Here is a 19,242-nt window from a genome sequence, read left to right as displayed (position 1 = left end):
CAGCAGCCACCAGTGCGCGCAATCTGAAGGGAAATATAGGAGGCCCCCACCCCCATCGGCACGGGGTCACATTGCAGACTTCACCGTCTCCATGGGCGGCCAGGTCCACCCCAGGGGCCGACGGAGCCTCACTTCCCCCACGATCGCCTACACGATATAAGATGCCCTATCCCAACAGTAAGGCGCCCACCGAAGACGGCCGTCGGGTGAAGGGCAGAGACCTCAACGCTGGCAGTGGGGCGAGCGCGAAGGAGTTGACCAGCTGGATGAAACTCGCCGGTTGAAGCTCCTCCATGAGGGCACCGCACTGAGTGGCCACAGATGCAGAGGACAGCAGACATGTGACAATAGCAGCAGCCCTACTCCGCATTGAGGGTAGGACAACAGGTCGTACTGGTAGTCGGCACATACCCTGGCCGCTACCTCAACGATCTGATGAGGACGCTGGGGACACTATAGGCCTCAAGGCCTACCTCAACCAACTGTGAGACATCACTAACCCCTTTCTGATAGTAACCAATGTACGGTTCGCACACCGATGCCCGCATGTCCGACGCGCATCGTGTCCGGTCTACCCCAGCTGCCACTGCTGTCACCAACGCCTTCACTAACAGCGTGCTGCCTCTCTCTAACATATGATAACCCAAGGCTCTCCTTTGCAATGCGGATTCATTGACTTCAACACAACGACCATAACCATTATAGAAAGCGTACGACTGTGCCCACCCCTCGAGGAGAAGGAGAAGGAGGCCACCATGGCACACTTCAGTTCACGCCCATCAAAGTTCGCAGGAAAGCGTCGTCCTAAAGACAAACTGCCAAAGAGGGAGTCACTAATGTCCAACCTCAGGACCAAGTGGGGCATGTACACGCCGACTGACGTGGGGTGGCGGGTGGGGCATACGCCTCCTAGCATGAGCAGTATGATGATAGTCCTCTTTGTCCCTAGTCGCGAACGGAGAACGGCCCTCCAGCTGGTTCACCGTCTGAGGACTGCTACCGACAGCCGCCCCCACGGAGCCTCACATGCTCGTTGGTGAGGTGCCGCCACACAATTAGCCTCCAGATGGCCCAGGGAACCTCTACCGTACCATCAGGCAGGTCGATCTCGAAGGCCTACCAAGAATCCCTCCCACACTCGGCAGGACCCCCCCTACATCATGGATCTCCATTGCCAGCTCAGTAGGAGTGCAGTCCCCCGCCTTGGCTGAGTCAATGAGCCCCTTCAGCGACAGTCCCCCCGCTGGGCCCTTCAGCTTCTGTCACACAGTCGGAGCTCACCCTGACCGGGCAGCCCACCTTGAAAGCAGTCAAGGCCGTGAAGTCCGCTATGAACCGGAGGAAGCCATAGTCAGCAAAGAGCATCCGCATGAGCTCGAACTCCCTCATCTCGTTCTACCAATGAAAACCAGTGTGGAAATTATGCACATAGTCAACCACATATGTTGGTAACAATAGCAAAATTCTGAGAGAATTTTGGGAAATTCTTATTGATTTCTGAACATTTCTACCTGGCTTCGTATACAAACTCCTAAGCTTAGCTGCGGAAAGCGAACATATATTCCAACTCTGTTGAGCAAACAGTTGAGTCCCCACATCCGAGAGCTGCCCATCACTATCAGTATCCAGGAATTGGAAGGCGAACCGTGCCGACTCTATATAAGGCGACTGGAGGGCCCCAACACGGGCCTGAGGGGAATCTTCTCGTGCCCTCAATCTGATCCCTATCGACCCACCATGAAGCCATTGAGGGTCCGATCATCCTCAATGGCCGCCTCCTGTAGGAAGGACTGACCAGCCCCCGTACCGGTGTTGACGATTTCATAACCAAAGAAGAACTCCCTATAGAGGAGCTCCCTCAAAGACCGTCCCCCGCCGACCACCCGCAGAAGACCGATCTCAGCTTCGGACAGCTCACCTACCGAGACACTTCCATAGTGACGACCCAGGTTCAATCCCCACCGTCGGCATCGAAATCCAGACGCTGTTCCACCAGCTTTATTTCATCCGGCGACAAGCCTTTCACTGCAGCCCTATACCTTGCAGCATACTCGCTCGCTGAGATCTTCACTTCTGGCAGAATCCTCAGAGCCAGAGCCCGCATATGTGGTCGGGCCTGGGCCACGAGATAACCCCAATGCTGCCACTCAGCTCGACTAATGCTGCTGTCACGGTCGAGGTCGAGGAGGGCAAACAACTGAAAAAGGCATGCATGAGGAGGATCATGCTTCGTTGCACAAGGAGACATGCTCGAAATCTCAAAATTCCTCAACGTCAAAGCTCATACCACTCCTCCGTCACTTCACAACCGAACGAGGCTGCACGCAGACACATATTAATCGGTGTGATAGTTCCTTCATGGTTCTATCATTGATATGATGAATTCCTATTCTGACCTCCCATATGGAGAGACTATGGATCGGCCTACTTACCTTGTTACGCTTTGGCCCTGACTCAATGCAAACACCCAACATCTTATTAACCACTCTGGGCATTGAAATCCTCATTAATCTCCGACTGTGAATTTAATCGTTTGCGAGTCAACTGGATGCTATGTTGATCATTTCAACTAATCATTATGTGTTGCACACGAGCTGTTGTATAGTGCGACGAAAAGTTGAGCATTTCTAATAATGTTCACTCGAGGCATAACAACTCACCATCGTTCCCGCAATAGACTTCCTCCACTCCCTGGTTTCAAGCTCCTCTCTGGTCAGTTTACCATCACCGTCCATGTCAATGGCATCGAACCTCGCCGCCATACTAATGGCCCCGAGGGAGGCCCCCAAGTCATATAGGTAACTACACCAGCTATCAGCAGCACCACAGCAGAGGCGACCGAGGCCTACCCGCCTCGCCTAGCCGTTACATACGTGTCCAGAAATTCAACCGGCAGAGTCTCCCCTACAGGGAAGAGGAGGGCCCCAAAGGACTACAAAGGACCTCTCATCCCCACACTCAATCTAAGGGGGCACCTTAGCCTCAAACCAATCCCCTGCAACCTCCGCATGTCTGCCGATTTCCTCAAAGGTCTCTTCGTCCAACCTGTTGACGCCAGGCTTCAAAAGCGTTGATAAATTCCGAGTGAAATCGAAGGAACTCGGTAGGAAACCGGCCAGTCGTGGTCCTGCAGCCGCGACCCTTATAAAGCCAACGTTGCGCTTCTGACCTGCCACACGTCAGTAGCATCACCCCCATCTACCCTAGGGGGCCCACCAGTCTCGTCATCAAGGAACGCCCCTGCTTCCTCTCGGGCACCTGGGTACCTACCAGCCTCCGCCATGTACTTCTCTATGAACTCCTCGTTGGTGGCCTGCCTCGGTACCTCTCCCATGCTGACAAGCCAACGCATCCAGTCCCCCCACCACAGCAGGCCTCCTCCTCCTCACCCCTCCAACACCACAGCCACCGCTGGGGGTATGGTGTCCGCATCCACCCGAACGAGCTTCTGCCAGTTCCGTCGGGCAATTGACGACTGATTGAGACCATCGGCCACGTATAGGAAGAGCTCCCCAACGGCCATCTAAGCACATGGCTCCACTGACTGCTCCGCTCCGCCCAACCTACACATTCCTCTTCCGATACCGTATCGGACTTGCACTCGCCACACCCAAACTCCGGCAACGAGATCAAGCCGTCTCGATCGAGGTCCAAGTCGGTGAAACGCATCTCCATCTTGATAGAGTCCAGAATGTGGAATACCCTTGCCAGGTTCCTAAGAGGCCCCAGTGACCAACATGCTAGACCGGGGCCGTCCCCACCGGACGTCTTTGAAGCTACGATAAAGGTCAGCGTAGTGGCCAACTGGCAGCTCCGAGGCGTCCTTGCCGGCCATAAGACTGAACACCTATGCGGGAGCGTATAAAGGGCTGTACTGAAGGGGTCCACCTCCTTAGTATAAGCCTGACTGACCCCAAGCCGTACACCAGTCTGTTGGAACTCCTCGACCGATACCGTGCCTCCTAGGGCTTGCCCAGTGACCTTCTCAAAGCCTTCCGAGGGATACTCCTAAGAGGTGATGACGTCATCTGCTGTCACCCCTCCATCAACAGGCCTACGTGCATTGAGATGCTCCATGTGTTGTTGTCTCTGCTCTGGTGGCCCCCCTGGTGGTCAGCCCCATATTCCCCACTTTTATCCTCCTCCTCCCACTCATCGACCAGCAACTCCTCATCACCCGCATTATCAACGGCCGCCTCCCTTCCTTCTCTCACCCCAGCTGCCCCCGACCTGGGGGTAGTGCCCTCCCCTGCTGCATCCTGAATTGGGGCGTCCCGACGAGGAGGTTCTTGGCCCGACTCCACAGACTCATTTGAAACTCGTTGTTCTTGAGGACTCTCACTGTAATGGTCCCCTGCATGGTCCGGCTTCACCTCCTCAACGGTCTCACTGTAATGATCCCCTGCATGGTCCGGCTTCACCTCCTCAACGGTCTCACTGTAATGGTCCCCTGCATGGTCCGGCTTCACCTCCTCAACGGTCTCACTGTAATGATCCCCTGCATGGTCCGGCTTCACCTCCTCAACGGTCTCACTGTAATGATCCCCTGCATGGTCCGGCTTCACCTCCTCAACCGCGTCTCTGTGGTGGTCCCTTCCAACACCATCAATAACCCCTTCCTCGTGCCGTCCGTCGCCCATACCCTCCGCTGCGGCCATCAATGCGGAGGCCTCCGACGCCAAACTCCCTCGTGACGGCTGAGCCTCGGCAATACCACCACCGTGTTGTTGATCAGGGGCCTCCCTCACGCTTCCATCGCTGCCCTGTTGATGCCTCCTTCCCTTCCTCCTCTTCCCCTCCGACCGCCGGGACCACTGCGAATGATGCCCCTGATAACGACAGTCCCAATTGCGAAGACCCATCGTCCATCTCCATCCTACCTTCCTACGGCCATGGAGGGCACTCGGACTAAGCACTTGATAGACCTGAGCCATCCATGACCTTACCGAGCCGACCATGCCCTCACCGAGTCCAGCTCCACGAAGGCTCCTTCAGCATAGCCTTCCGTTAGCACCTGCACACCTCGATAACAGCCGGTCGACGGTGGACCAGCTAACCCCACCACTTCCGAGCTCCTGGCCTCCTCCAAGAAACTGCTGGCCTTGGCCTCAGTGATGGTAGCGAAGCCGTGATGGAGGAGACTTTCAAAGAGGAGGAGGAACTCTGTTTGATGCAGAACTCGGAGACCAAGAATCTCCCCTCGGCTAAGCTCACCTACATGGAAGGGCGCTAATGCTCCAACGGCCCCGCGGAGGCCCTCACCATTGCCATCCAGATCGAGAGCATGGACAATCTTCGCCCGGACCCGAGGGGACTTCACTCGTGCCAACACTGTGGAGAACTCCTTCACGAACTTCTCCGGGGTGGCGGCAGCCGACCGTGGAATACTGCTAAAGGCGGCATAAACCCCTCCCCCCATCAACACTCACCTCAATGCTAGTAGCTTCACAGCTGGGCCGACCGCGAAGTGAAAGGAGAACCTCTGTAGCCCCTCTCGAGTTATACCCCTCTGGTCGCCCTCACCTTGGCCGAGGACCTCCAGGACCTGTCCCAGCAACCCTTCCTGACGCCCCCTCCCCCCTAGGACCTACCGTCACGAGGCTGACCAAAGGGAAATTGCCCATCCAGCGTCGGAGCTCATCAGCACTCAGCTTGCCGTCCTTATTCCCATCGAATGCCGTAAAGAAGGCGTCCGTGTTTACCGCAGAGAAGACCGCCAGAAGCCGCCGTAACCGCCTGCGTCACCACGAAATTATCTCCCTTACCCTACCACCCGCTGCCCCCTCACTTGTGGCGGACGGCGTTCATCCACACCTCCACAGCCTCCCTCGGTATCCTCCCGTCCCACAACTGGGCCAGCGACTCGAAGCTCTGACCGGACCATCGACGACGATGACGACCGAAGAGACACACGTCCCACCTTATGGGAGAAGGCCCGACGGTTGGCCTGCAGGCCCAAGCCCATCTTGGTGAAGTCCCCCTCGGACCATCCAACGCCGATGTCAATCTTATCCATCACATAAGCTGACTGTGGCAGATACTTGGCCACCCCTTGGGGCATCGACAAGACCCTCAGCATGGCAATTTCACGATGGTCGATGTAGCCTGAGGACGGTCCCTCTCTATCGCCCCATGCCCCCAGCCTACCATCGTCATCAAAATCAAGAAGCTCCCCTATCTCGGCGCTCTCAAAACCCGTGAAGCCCTCCATGGCCCGCATAGCTGCAGCAACATAGGCCTCTACCGGGCCGTCCGCCTTAGCTTGCACTCTGAGCAACGACCACAGCACCCGAGAGACACCTCCCCCCCACTTACTTCTGAGCCAATAAGATCGCACTAGCAGGGACCGTGTCCTCTCCAAAGCCAGCCAACCTCTGAAGCTCGCCCAAAGATAACGTGTTGGAGCCGTCTAGGTCCACCACAGCAAAGACCTAACCCCATACAGCATCCCGAGATCATAATACACAGAAGGAGAGGGAACGAAGTAATTTGGAAAGCTAATCGTTGCACAGACAACATCAGTTACGGGAACTCCTAAAGATCATCAGCCCCTGAGAGGCCCTTTACCCGGGCCAAGCAATTCAGCATAATCAGGAGACTATCAAAGCCACATTTCCAAATAGGCTCGATACCACACCCTGACCAAACCTCACCGCTCGATCAGCTGCTCCCAGCCCCAGCTCCTTCAACGAGAGCTCTCCATCACCGTTGGCATCCAACTCCTTAAAACGTCGGCCCAATACTAGAGAGTCCAAAATGAGATGAATGCGACGGTGATTCCTGAGGGAAAGCGATGGATGGGGTGATATTAAAAGGAGTTTTCAAAATCGTCAAGCTCTCTCAATTCCCCAGGGGGCGTTCGGCGACTTTTCCTAACGATATCAGAATTGTTACGACTCCCCAATTAGTCATAAATAAATCATTACCACACTTCTAATAAGAGAGTCTAATACTATAATATCTTCGCAACCTCATCCGTATCAAGCACGGAGCAACCTAAGATATCTTTGCGCGGTCACTGAATGCCCTTCTAGAGGACAACAGCGCCTACCACCAGGCCCCTCCTCCTCTTACCTAAGGTCCTTCGATACAGCATGCAACACATCACTCTTGGTAGACAGTAGGTCCTCAGCGTCTCGACCAGAAGGATACTCCAGAAGGTCGTAGGCCTGCCATAGGCATTCCAACTCGTAGGCCACACAGTGACCCCCTCCTCACAGTCCGAGAAAACACAGCGGTTGGGGCCTTTATAGACTTGCCGAAATCTGCAAAGTCCCTAGCACTGACTCGAGTCGTCGGCGAGAGCTTTCTCAGACTGTACTCCAATGGCAGCCGACTCCACTGAGCACATTAAACCCTTACAAGAGCCGCGCGAGGAGGGCTAGGACCCATGACCTATGCCCACCTGCGGTCCTTCCTCGAGAAAGGAGGAGGTCGGTCCATGATGGTGGTGGCGGTGATGGTGATGGCCTCGGTGGTGTCGCCTGTCCCGGTGATCCGCACCCAGTGCTTTCGAGGTGAGTCGCGGGCGGCGACCATAACCCAGATAGAACTCCGTGGCCACCAAGTTGTTCATCTCGTTACCACCAGCCATGGCTCGCAGGAGGCCGTAGTCACCATCCGAAGGCTCACCTACACACCACCTCATTCCACCATCCCTGAGGGCCACTACTCACCTGCTCCTAAGGAGTCCAGAGCCCCCTTGATAACCGGCACATACCTCTCGGGCATGCTCCCTAGACGCTCCTTAGCCCGAGTCACAAAAGGCTCTACCGAGTATGGCAGGAGGTTGTCCCCCACCCTATGTGCCACCCTGAAGAGCAGGGACCGCCACTCCCCCCACGATGGGCCAAGGCCGCCGCCTACCACAAGGCGAACCGGCGGACCAGCAACGGCGCCCGGTGGATGATCACCAGCCTTTGCCATTCATAACGAGACAAGACGCCGTCCCTGTTAGAGTCTAGGTAGAAGAAGAGCTGAGGAAAGACGGTGGGCCGCCCCCCAGTGTGGTCACGGCCCCATTACAGCCTCCCCCACTGGGCCTTTCCAGCCGATGTCTTCCAAAGAGAGGTCGTTGTGGCGGCCCCCATCCAGGTCCGAGAAACGGCTCTCGAGGGTGAGGGAGTCCATCACCAACTGGACCGCCTTGTCCGCTATCGAGGCACTCAATCTGACCAGACCACCACTCATGGCAAGGAGAACTCGACCACTGTTGCCTCCCCTGGGCGATGGTCCTATACAACTCCTCAAAGTCCTGCACTCGAACACTCTCCCCTTCTTCCTCCGACAGCATCCCCTCGAAGGCCTGAAGCACTTAGGCTGAGTGTGAAACCCGAATGCTTGGCCCCATTGACTGGTCGGGACCAAAGGCCCAAAGCCTCTGAGTTCGGCCCACCGATCAGTCCCTGCCTACCTCCCTAGAAAAGACGAATGAGGGTGCGGCAATGGTACGGCCAAAGGCTGTGAACTCGTCAAAGGAGATGAGACCGTCCCCATTGGCGTCCATTAGGGCATAGATCTCCGACGGGGCCTCTCGGAAGAGCTGACCGATGCTCCTCACCACGACCGACTCAGCAGCTTCCTCACCGAGACTAGGGTGTGCTTATCTGGAGAGGTCAGGAGGAGGATCCACGAGTCCAGTATGGTGGCCACTCCAGCACGGAAGGAGGCGAACCGAGGAAAGACTGACCACCGCCACGACCAACAGTATACTCCCACATGCACTGGGATAGTCCTACTCTCACTGACGTGCTTAATGGCATTCCGAAGACCCCTCATGGTCCTGATGGGCCCTATGTCCCCTTCGAAAAGACCATCCTTAACAAACCGAGCGAAGGCCCTCGTGTTAGCCGTGCTCGGGTACTTGCCGTAGAGCTGAGGCCACCACAGGCCCGGGAGAAGGAGGAGGGTCACCACCTACATGCTCCATCTTCTCCCTCAGCCCCTCCACCGTCGAGAGGGCCACCTTGTCCACCCAGGTCAGGGCAGTCTCCAGAGCCGGCTCAGGGAACTGACCCACAACATAGTCATCATCAGTACCAATACAAGACCACTGCCCACCCTCCCTATGTGGCCCACCACGAAGTCCTCCTCCTGCGGGGCCAGCACATTCCTATACTCTACCGCATGAGGGACTCCACTATGTCTGAGAGGAGTCATCACCTCCCTCATCACCCAGCCCACCTTACTCCTCCCCAGCCTCCATCGGCCTACCACTCCGGTTGAGCTGTGTTGGCAACATCATCATCATCGACGGCACACTCCTCCGTCTGGGCCTACCCAAGGGAATCTGTCCCCCACCTCTCACCCCCCACCTACTCCCTAGGCCAGGATGCCTCTGCCGTGGTCACCACCGATACGCTGCTATGAGGAGGTCTAGTCGGCAGCCTGTAAGGTGAGCCCACCGCTGAGGGCATCTGGAGGACCATGGCCCTAGGGGGATGTGGTGCCGGCGGATGGAAGAGGATACGGGGTTGGAAGGGATGAGGGGCGAACAGAGGAGCATAGTGGACCACCCTGAATGTGATGACGAGCTCAGCTGACGGACACACGAGGGTCCTACCCCGCCACACGCGTTACAATGGGCATCTTGAATGTGCGCTGACCCGGGGTAAGCCTATACGGCAACACCGGTGACTTCACTCCACCCATTGTAGTAGCCATGCCCTTCAACTCGCCACTCCGGACCCTCGGCACTCGAGAACCGGGCTGAGGCTGCGATGGTTGCCCAACATCAGCTACGTTGGGGGACCATGGCTGGTCCGCGGAGGACCCCTCCTCCTCTGGTGCCCCCGAAGGGTCTTCCCGGGCCCCTTCCTCTGGTTCGGGATCTCTCTCCCCCATGCCGGCTCCCATCTCAGGTTCACGGCCATCCTCGTCCATCCCATCGGGGACCACAGGGTTCAAGGGTGAGTCCTCCTCAGGGGGCTCCTCCTTACCAAATACTGCATCCATCACTCTGTCCTCCGGGCTCTCTCCATCAGAGATCCCTGGTTCGATTCCAGCCTCGGGCATTTCATCTACCCTCCCTTCAGGCCCATCATCCACCTCCGGCAGCCCCTCCTCCTCCTCCCCATCCTCTCTACGACCCATCTCCATCAGCACACTTGGCTCACCGCCGTCCTTCTCCTGGCCATAATGGGCCTTCACGATCTCACCAAACAGTGCACTCTGAGTAGCCTCTCTATCCCATGCCATCTCCGGTGGGACCAAGGCCTCTCGAGGAGTTGCCCTGGTCAGGACCCCGAGCCCATGACAATAGGAGTAGAGGACCTACAGCCCACCACTACTCCCCCCACGCTCAACCCCAACCCACCCGCTTGGTGTTGTAGGTGACCCCACCAAGGCTGCGGACATCATTAACTCTGATCACACTTTTAATACCAGCCGCGGCCAGGTGCCTCCTCAGGTCCCTCAGGTCGGCCAGGACGTCCATATGCGGTCGGAGGCCTCCACCATTGACATCAGTGTAGATGGTGAAACTGAAATCCCATCATGCCCCGTCTCTTGCCTGAGTGCCCATCACCTGACCAAGCTCCCGGCAAAGGTGTGGGCCACAATGGTGCCTCGTGGACTGGTGGCTACCGTCATGTCCTCTCCAGTGACCCCTACCACACCACCATCACCATCCCCCCTGCCGGGCCTAGTCAGCCTACCGTTCCTAAAGGTCAGATCGAGGTCCTCTGACAGCGCCTGCCGCAATACAGTGTTAACCTGTGGAGAAGCCCTCCGAACGACCCACAGTAACCGACCACCGACCCTATCCCGGAACCCCAGAGTGGGCTCAGCATTCAGGATCTCTATCTCTCCCTCGACCTCCATGGGAGAGGCATCCAGAGGGCATCCCCGGAACACGTCCAGTTGGAAAGGAGCCTCCCCAGTCGACGGGGGTATGAGCTCGTCCAAGCATTCCTACATGATCCTTCCAGGCCCTCCACCATCACCTCTACCCTACATGCAGGGCCCTATAGGCCGTCCTGACCATCTCCTCGTGCTGCTCTGGTGTGAGCCCACTACCAACAGGGACGTGCATCGGCTCGGTCTGAGGTAAGCGTCAACTCATCCAGAAGGAGGCCGTACCGAGAAGACCAGCTGGGCAAAGAGGCCATCCTTAGCAACATCTCGGATGATAGTGTAGACAGGATTGAAGCCAGCAGCCGCCAGAGCATTGACCCTGTAGCCGTAGGTGCACCATCACCTCCCCTCATACAGTGGGTCTCACATAGCGTCCTTTATACCATCCATCGAGGTCCGACTCCTCGGGTCCATCACCACTGGGTAGGGCAGCCTGACCTTCCCCATGACCACCTGCCATACCATCACCAGTGACGAGGACCACCACCTTCCGGCCTACCGCTGCTGTGGTGAGTTGCCGATGGGAGGCTGTCTCGGAAGCTACGATTGAAGAGGAGGACATGGCCAGGGCGCTGGTCAGCTCATAGAAGTGGCTGGGCTGGATGCTCTCCAGTAGGTGGGGGCACTGCCGGGACCAACAAGGAAGTTTCACCGCGCCACGAAACTATCACTCACCCCGCAAGTCGATGATGACGATGCGTAGAGCTGCTCAGCACAAACGTTCTCCACAGCAGAAACGGCCTAAAGCCCCAACGACTACACCCAATGGGCCCTTCCTCTCCCCACCCAAGACCTACATGGACCAACCCGACCACGCTGGTCCCTCCAGTGGCCATATAGTCCTCGAAGGGTCTACACACTGTGGACTCCATCGATGCCCGACAGTCGGCATCCGAGTGAGACCCCACTACAGAATCACCAACCAGGGCCACTACGAGCCCACAAGCCTTGGTTATCATGAGGGTACAATCTAACTATTCGTTGGTCCATGGCGTCGATCCCCTACTTCTTGGTATTGACAACTCAAACTCAGGAAATATCCCTCTAGAACAGTGGAGAGTGTGAGTCTAGTTGAGACCACAAGGATGGAGGGAGGCTGGGCAGGGCCACGGCCCAGGATCACGACGAAACAAACAAGAGTAGTGCCAGCAGCATCCATTCACAACCGCGGTCAGTACTTCACTTACCTCGACATTTCTTCCCAGCCTCCCACGTCTCGTGTGTGAAACTGCCAAATGGAGAGCAGAGACGACAGGCACGAAAGGACACATCCGCTGCCGACTAGTGAATATAACTTCTCCATCCACGAGGGACCCTATGGGGCCCAGCAAATGCACTGACCACACGATGACCTATGAGGCCTACTGCCGTCCCACCACCCCTCCAGACGACGCACAGCAACTCCCAATTGAGACGGTGGATTCTCTAGGCCTGCCAATTCCCAGTCATGATTAAACCGTCGCGCGCCACGAAATCTTCCAGAGCCTGTCCTTTCCACACCATCTCCAGCAATACACATAAGAGGGCATCCCTCCATACGGTCTACAGCCACTACAAAGAGGAGAATAGTGAACCCCAACACTTCCCCTCTATTGACGTCATGAATACAACAGTAACATAGTGGAAACAGTCAATACCACCACCAACGACGACGACGATGCACAGTATCCTACCCTACACGATACGCTCTAGGTCCGTGGCGTAACCTGTAGGGAAAAGGGGACCATCCAACCGTAGTGACGGGAACCAGCCCTACCTATCATATTGGATATCAGGTCCAGTGCAGGCATGGCTGAGGCATCATCACGTATCTTCTTGAACACAAGTCTGAACAATTACCATACCACACCATCGCCACATCGTCCTCTCAATTACCTGTCACCCTCTACAACCCAACGAGTACTCAGCCTGTTCCTCAGTCTAGCTTGAGCTGGAGTCGATGGATCCTCCAATTCCAGCGTTGACAAGTTGGCTGAGGCAAAGCATAGTTCCACAGTACCCTCCCCCACCAGTACCCTCATCAGCAGCCTTCCTGTCATTCTCAGCCTTGGCGAACAGCTCCAGCGACTTCCTATCCTTGGGGTCCATCAGCAGCATCTTACAAGCCGTCTTCGAGTTGAGTGACGTGTAGGCTCTCTCCAAGGAAGAGGCTATTTTAATACTGAACGTAGGACTACTATCACGAAGACTACCATCACGGTGGACCCAGTTATTACCGAACCTGGTTTACCACACTTTGCAGTAGGAGCTCTGAATGAGGCAGATCCTTTGCCGCCTGTGATACACATGCCTTCAGTTTGGTACCGTTACCCTCCATGATGCACCTCTCAACAGCAACCTGACAGACACCAAGGTGCGCAGCCTCCCTCAGCGAAGGGCGTGGTACTGGTAGCTGGCACTGAGGGGTCTTGGTGAGGGCCTCAGGCAACTGCTCCAGCTCGGTGTGGAACTCCCCAGTACGGTCAGCACTCTGAGGCATGATGATTGTGTGCATGATGGTAGTAGTAGCAGTAGTACCAATAGGAATAGGAGGTAGAGGCCCATGATGGTGGCCGTGTTTGGAGAGGCAGTGTGACTGTCTGGATTCTCGAAATAATATCGGCGGAGTTGGGTTACTCTCCTCTCAAACGCTAAGTGCAGAGAAGGAAGGTATTCGACAGACAGAGTCGGTCAGAGAGGCAACTCTGAGTATTTCTGGCAGAAGTGTGGTATACAAAGAGAAAGGTAATGTTACGATGTAATACTTGTTAGTAGCCGTACCCAGTGTCCTACCTCCCAAATCCCCAACCTTCAGAGCATCAACAGCAGCAGCCTCCAAGGTCCCTCTAGCCCACTTCATAAACTCATCTGAGATATGCTTACTACCCTATTACTACTACTACCACTACCTTGGGTCTTTATCCCAAGTTGGTCTCGGGCCTTAACGATCTCGTCGGTAGGCGTGAACCCAAGGGCCAACATCGCTATCTAAGGCAGGATCCTTGAGGATAGCAGCAGAGCGAGGACCGAGTCGACTACCTCCGCTTTGTCTATGGCAACAGCAGCAGCCATACTGTAAAACTTTGTTGTCAACTCTACAATGTCAGCTGATTTAGACCCTCACTCGCCACAAAACTACGCGCGCGCCCGAGAGCATATTTGAATACGCGTGTGCAGGACGGAGATGCTATGTAGAAGGTACTTGGATCGTGATCAGTTTGATTGCCCCTCCAATGAAAGCTCGGATTAATCTACGACGGAAGAGCGTCGGCACGCCCATGGCCGCCACGCAAGCAGCTGTCCCTTCACTAGGTAAGTCCTCCTCTTCTTCCTGATGGGTTGATGATGGGTCGTAGGTCCCAATGGTGGGTATGACCCTAGTGCTGGGTCGAGGACCATAACCTTGTCCAGAGATGATCAGGAAAGGAGACCACAGGCCTCTGCACAGGTAACGGGGGTATTGACTGATCGAGAGGGTCTTCACCGGTTTACGGTACCATTAAGTACAATAGGGGTCTTACCTTAGACGGCTTTGGTGCGTAATGGCCATAGTGGGGCGAACGAGGGGACACCTCCTATACGATCGACAGCCAAGCGTCGTCGAGAGTCTGTGGTAAGGTGTAGGAATATGCCTATATGGAGATTTGGTCCGATCCTTAGACCAAGTGCAAGACCCTCTTGGGTGGTCCACCATCGGCCAAGGCGGCCAAGCATACCCCGGACACCTCTGATGAAGGCCATAGTAACCACGACCAACTCTCGATGTCTCTGGTAGGTGCCCTTTCGTATGGTAAGGAAAGTTTGACCTGTACAGCTCTTCGACAACCCTGAGGATGGCGGACGGCGGTTGTCAGTGGGTCGTGGCAGCTCTACGATTGGCCATAATCACACGGATAAGCTACCAGGGAAGGAGGCTGAGAGGGAGGACAAGGAGATGATGATGATGGATTGGAAATCTAAGTTCACTGTAGGGAGGTGGACGGGCTCATCCAGACGTGCAGTTTATGCAACTTTCACACCTTCAATTTTTTCTGCATGTCTCAGCCGGGGGAGATAGTTATAATACCACGAAGTGAGAATAGACTGCATTATGGTACGGTAGTCGCCGTGGACGAGAAGCTTGTCAGTGTGGACTTGGGAAACAGTATGGTCAAAAGGATGCCTACTCTGTTGGTGGGGAAACTGAGTACTACCAGAGGGGAATTTCGTGGCGCGCGACATAATATTAGGTGATCCGTCAACGCCGCATTCGTCGGATATAATGTCTAAGGCTAAGACAGTGATGCATACAGTAGAGGCCATCAGCCACTACCTCCTCACTTCGGCCAAGTTGAAGAAGCCTATCGATGATAATGTTAGGTGGTGTCTCGTGGGTTGGCTCTCTTCAGATCACCGTCCTTGGTAGGAACCATTGTGTCTTCGTTCTGACCTATCAAGCTCGCCGCCTATTCGCATTGCTGACCAAGCAAGAGCACCATTATAGCACTAGGGCAAGCGATAATATGGTGTTGATATCAGCCAGAGGTGGTCCTCAGTTGTCCCACGAAAGCCATTCGATGGACGCCCTGGTGAAGGTGCGTAACGACCTGGGTAGCATGACTGGCACTATTGACCGCTTCTTGGCTCGAGAGCAGAACGGTAGCCAAGGCAGTGGAGGGGGAGGGTAGCGGTGGATGGTTTCATTTATACTGTGTCAAGCGAGTTTCAAAATTAGTGTCATCAGAGAAGTTATTGAGTTGGAGTACTCATCTGTGGCGATGCCTGTGCATCAGTACCTTATGTCTACATTGGGAACGCCAGTAACGATTCATCTGTAGGTGAGGGGCGGCCTTGGGGTTATGGGGGCTTCACAGTTACGATTTGACGGCTCCATCAGTAAATACGGTGTTGTCGGAGGTAGTGGGTGTTGGTGGAGCTTTTCATGCAGCAGTGGAAGTAATGATGGTGTGGTATGGCTCCAGAGGAGGCGACCTGTTGTTGACCCTGTTGTCGTTGGGCGTAGGTATATGGCGTTGAATGGAGTTATGGTTACTGTCAGTATGGATGTGGTGTCTTTGCTGTCCCGCCGACCTCTAGTGAGCCAGGCTGAGCCGTAGTTCGGATGCTCCATTCTGGTAGGCTCCATCGGGACCTATCGAGAGTGTCTGCCAATACAGCGTTGTCGATTACCAGTCACAGAGGTCATTCAAATACTGGAAGAGTTGAAGGACGACTGGCCTGGTTCTTCCTACGATCTGCTCCATAGGAATTGTACTCATTTTTGTGAAGTTTTTCTAAGGAAGCTCATACCACACCAAGGTGAGAGTATCTCAAAATGCAGGGATGGACTGTGTAGGTTGCCTACTGCCACAGAAAGTGGTTACCATAGCTAGCCTTGCGGACCAGTGGATGCGGGGTACTCGGGCGCGTATGTATTGGGAGGCCTTTGGGCATCTGGGATGATAGGCTTGATCGATATGGAGGCCCCTCCTGAGAGGGTGACTATATCCACTGTGAATGAGGAGGAGATCATGCTTCGGGAGTGGAGGCAAATGTGGGATGCAGCTCTAAGACGCATGTGAGTTACTGTGGAATTCCCAGTGACACTATGACCAAGTCGTAGATGTTATTGATACGGTCACTTTTATGTGGTAGTGACGCAGTTGAATTGTCGCTGCATCAACAGGTTGAATTGGGCGTTTTTACCCGAGGTAAATCGACGGTCATCAGTAGTATCACTAGCGGGGTACCCTATGAGGATTTAGTCTCCTCTGGCTCAGTGCGGATTTGCCGATGGTGATGGCCCTTTAGGACCAACGTGGCATGGCAGTATGGTGATCGGCCGGCGATCGATGACGGTATCATACACTCTCGGATGGACTACCTAGCCGATGATTATCGCTTTGATAGGGAATGCAGATCAACATACGAACTGTAGGCATTGGATGAATCGTTGATGGGAAGCTGGGGTCTTTAGGGTCCAATAGCCTCAACTCCGATATAATAAATGGTATTCCTAACTTCCTATTCGATGTTATAACGTCTATTCACTTTAATATCTGGGCAGGACTGTATTGTCCTTGCATTGCTTGTCGCGAATACGCTAGATCATAGCTCGGCCATGTTAGATCTCGGTTGCCGCGCGATGACTCGATTAGGAATATGCGGACGGTGGGTACCTTCCGTATGCTGCACTATGTCGTCTGCCGTCAGTAGTCGTGTAAATGTACATACGTCTGCATGGGATCTATCATCATCGTGGGAGTACTGAATCCACTTAGATCAACGGCACTTATGAGCAGTGTTCGCTTCCCTCAGCTGACCCTAGGAGTTTCCTCACTAATTGTAGGAGTTTGTATACTAAGTAGGGTAGAAATGTACAGGAATCAGCCAGAATTTCCCAAAATTTCTCCAGAATTTCCATATTGTCACCAGCATAGGAGGTGACTTCTGTCCCTGCTCATCAGCTGTGCTACGAACTAGGGAATTGCGAGTTCCTCGACAATATAGTTGATGATGCGTATTTTCACACTACGGCTTTGACAAAATCTTTACGGTAGTGAAGTCGATGCTTTATCGTCTTAGGAGGGCGAGCGTGGTTCGTCTGGCCGCTGCTCAGTTTGCTCTCATGGACCAAAGAGCGCGTTGGAAGGATACACAACCTGTCCACCACTCGGGTTAGGTTTTGCATGATAGCATGATGTCACTTATCCTAGGGGGTTGGCTGTTGTGTTGTGGCGTGGTGTATGGTCGTTGGTGGTAGTAGTTGTAGTAGATGTAATTGCTGGTAATGGTGGTAGGAGGCAGCTTTATGAAGCCACCAGTGAGATATCCAGAGGTCCAGGAGGATGCTAGATCACCTAAAGATGCCGGCCTGATCTCGGTAAAGGGTGCCCACGGCGGTGGTGATGATAGCAGTTGTTGGTCTTCTTAGAGAGGTGACCTACGTCAAATAAGAGGGACATGGCGAACTATAAATCAAACATGTCTATTCGTGGGTTTGGTCATTGCCGCGTTGGTGTCTAGTGGTCTCTTTAGTATTCAGCGGATCGTCCGAGTAATTCTGGTCTACTCTCCTTCTATCAAGCATTGAACCAAAGCATACGGTGAGTACGGTAGACCTTCTCACTGAGCTTCGTTTTTCAGTCGTTGTAATGAAATTCTGGACGTATTTGTACCGGAGAAACCGATACAGGAATGTCACTCGAGCATTATGGCGGTAGGAGCTCTCATCCTTGTGGTGGTGACTACTGCTTAGGCCTTCAAACGATGCGAAGAGGAGGCCAATCTGACCTACCCTGAACGAGACGTTCGTGTTAAGAATGTATGATCTCAACGGTCGTGTACAATAGTACCCACATGAACTCGTTCAGCTGACCCAGTTCCGACCAGCGTTCACATCACGCGAAATGGAGGAGCGCATTCGAGAGAAGATCGAACGCGATCGCCTAGATGCTTTGGAGGAGGATAAATTTCTGCCTATCACCACATGATTATCTATTGCCCTTCTACAATTGTATGGGTATATTTGAACGCCTGTGCGATCGCTTCAAAGGCTTATCTGCATTGAGTTTCTCTTCTCCCCCTATTAAAAACACCGCTGTTGAAAACTTCACAACGTGCAACGCTTCGCTCCGCTGTAGTAGATTCTCGCTTGCCCGTTTTTTGGCGTCTCGTCTCTTTTTGGATGGCACCATCATCATCATCATCATCATCGTCTAGTCCGCCTGCTCATCCCGAGGCAGCATCGTCTTCATCGTCGAGGGAGAGTGTGGTCCGTGACATTGAAGCTGAACTTCGCATTATATGTGTCGAATCTCGAAAGAAATACAGTCAGATTAAGGAGCATTCAGAACGAGTGATCGCTAAGTTGATCGCGAGTGATGAAGTCCCTGTAGAGGAAGTCCTCGCAGTGGTGATAGTGGCTTCGGAAACCCACAACTCTCGATTGATCCTCCCCTGTCTTGGCTGCGTTCAAAGGCTCATTATGGGACAACTTGTGAACACTACTAAACGTCTCGCCACTGTGGTCACGTATTTGCACGACCGAGCCAATGACACTGACCCAACCGTTCAAGTGAAAGCACTGCAAACTATCCTATTGCTGTTGACACCTCCCTTTGCTCCTCTATTGACAAGCTCTGAGCTCCTAATGGAGCGACTGCTATCGTCGTGTGTTATTTTACTCGGTAGTGATTCGAGTCTTGTTCGGCACACTGCCGTTGCGTGTCTACGGCAAGTCGCTGATTTCCTTGTTGATGAAGCCGGTAAGGCTTATCATAGTTTGTCTAAAGAGGCCTTTGAGAACTTGGGGGGCCGCAGTAGTGGGCGTACCAAGGGCCATACTGGGTCGTTAATGGTAGAGGCAATGGCAGTACCCGATAGACTCCCTAGTGGTAATACTACGGCCCCTAGAGCAGCACACTACAG

At 54.4% G+C, this 19,242-nt stretch overlaps 5 protein-coding genes across 5 annotated transcripts in view; 2 read left to right on the top strand and 3 right to left on the bottom strand.

Annotated features, from left to right (window-relative positions):
- The window catches only part of Pmar_PMAR010075 (hypothetical protein), a gene marked incomplete at both ends in the record, with an annotated part of 14,743 nt that extends 14,402 nt beyond the window's left edge, over positions 1–341 (bottom strand). Inside the window, 2 exons of the mRNA XM_002788498.1 lie at positions 71–147; positions 191–341. Coding sequence (XP_002788544.1) covers positions 71–147; positions 191–341 — 228 coding nt within the window. The remainder of the gene's footprint in view (positions 1–70; positions 148–190) is intronic.
- Positions 342–765: 424 nt separating this feature from the next.
- Positions 766–11,813, bottom strand: Pmar_PMAR010074 (hypothetical protein; the record flags this gene model as incomplete). The annotated part of the gene is made up of 52 exons (XM_002788497.1): positions 766–804; positions 1,027–1,116; positions 1,158–1,259; positions 1,300–1,395; positions 1,597–1,689; positions 1,737–1,918; positions 1,963–2,197; positions 2,661–2,802; positions 2,850–2,932; positions 2,976–3,169; positions 3,217–3,335; positions 3,390–3,523; positions 3,568–3,715; positions 3,762–3,847; positions 3,889–4,008; positions 4,059–4,829; positions 4,881–4,925; positions 4,967–5,014; positions 5,063–5,214; positions 5,263–5,390; positions 5,430–5,545; positions 5,592–5,736; positions 5,789–5,871; positions 5,921–6,105; positions 6,148–6,269; positions 6,316–6,431; positions 6,654–6,780; positions 7,075–7,169; positions 7,219–7,341; positions 7,406–7,632; positions 7,677–7,813; positions 7,867–7,976; positions 8,026–8,170; positions 8,211–8,305; positions 8,414–8,542; positions 8,587–8,684; positions 8,739–8,874; positions 8,921–9,010; positions 9,061–9,145; positions 9,217–9,275; positions 9,405–9,516; positions 9,563–10,272; positions 10,316–10,481; positions 10,526–10,607; positions 10,656–10,713; positions 10,759–10,911; positions 10,955–11,041; positions 11,080–11,173; positions 11,222–11,307; positions 11,354–11,479; positions 11,530–11,595; positions 11,652–11,813. The coding sequence occupies 52 exons, from the start codon at positions 11,811–11,813 to the stop codon at positions 766–768; spliced, it is 7,332 nt and encodes a 2,443-aa protein (XP_002788543.1).
- A 674-nt stretch (positions 11,814–12,487) lies between these two features.
- On the bottom strand, positions 12,488–13,905 carry Pmar_PMAR010073 (26S proteasome non-ATPase regulatory subunit, putative; the record flags this gene model as incomplete). The annotated part of the gene is made up of 10 exons (XM_002788496.1): positions 12,488–12,560; positions 12,611–12,665; positions 12,730–12,826; positions 12,870–13,015; positions 13,071–13,192; positions 13,241–13,324; positions 13,372–13,484; positions 13,627–13,701; positions 13,743–13,821; positions 13,873–13,905. The coding sequence occupies 9 exons, from the start codon at positions 13,903–13,905 to the stop codon at positions 12,626–12,628; spliced, it is 789 nt and encodes a 262-aa protein (XP_002788542.1). The 3' UTR covers positions 12,488–12,560; positions 12,611–12,625.
- A 161-nt stretch (positions 13,906–14,066) lies between these two features.
- Pmar_PMAR010072 (hypothetical protein) lies at positions 14,067–16,394 on the top strand (the record flags this gene model as incomplete). The annotated part of the gene is made up of 7 exons (XM_002788495.1): positions 14,067–14,145; positions 14,190–14,281; positions 14,360–14,446; positions 14,494–14,604; positions 14,648–14,800; positions 15,651–15,729; positions 16,279–16,394. 7 exons carry the CDS (start codon positions 14,067–14,069, stop codon positions 16,392–16,394), a joined length of 717 nt encoding a protein of 238 aa, XP_002788541.1.
- Positions 16,395–17,582: 1,188 nt separating this feature from the next.
- Positions 17,583–18,363, top strand: Pmar_PMAR010071 (hypothetical protein). Its single transcript, XM_002788494.1, has 6 exons — positions 17,583–17,695; positions 17,747–17,806; positions 17,851–17,918; positions 17,959–18,031; positions 18,071–18,136; positions 18,186–18,363. The coding sequence occupies exons 1-6, from the start codon at positions 17,603–17,605 to the stop codon at positions 18,303–18,305; spliced, it is 480 nt and encodes a 159-aa protein (XP_002788540.1). The 5' UTR covers positions 17,583–17,602; the 3' UTR covers positions 18,306–18,363.
- The last annotated feature ends 879 nt before the right edge of the window (positions 18,364–19,242 follow it).

The sequence above is a fragment of the Perkinsus marinus genome (assembly GCF_000006405.1).
Source record: "Perkinsus marinus ATCC 50983 genomic scaffold scf_1104296927884, whole genome shotgun sequence".
Lineage (NCBI taxonomy): Eukaryota > Perkinsozoa > Perkinsida > Perkinsidae > Perkinsus > Perkinsus marinus.
Note: the sequence above shows the minus strand (reverse complement) of the source record. Positions and strands in the feature narration are given on the sequence as shown.

Excerpts from the sequence above, each read along its gene's own strand:
- Pmar_PMAR010071 (XM_002788494.1), top strand. The coding sequence starts at position 17,603 with ATGGTGGTAGGAGGCAGCTTTATGAAGCCACCAGTGAGATATCCAGAG. Across the intron at positions 17,696-17,746 it reads AAGATGCCGGCCTGATCTCG|AGAGGTGACCTACGTCAAAT; the intron begins GTAAAGGGTGCC and ends TGGTCTTCTTAG. Across the intron at positions 18,137-18,185 it reads GAGACGTTCGTGTTAAGAAT|CTGACCCAGTTCCGACCAGC; the intron begins GTATGATCTCAA and ends GAACTCGTTCAG.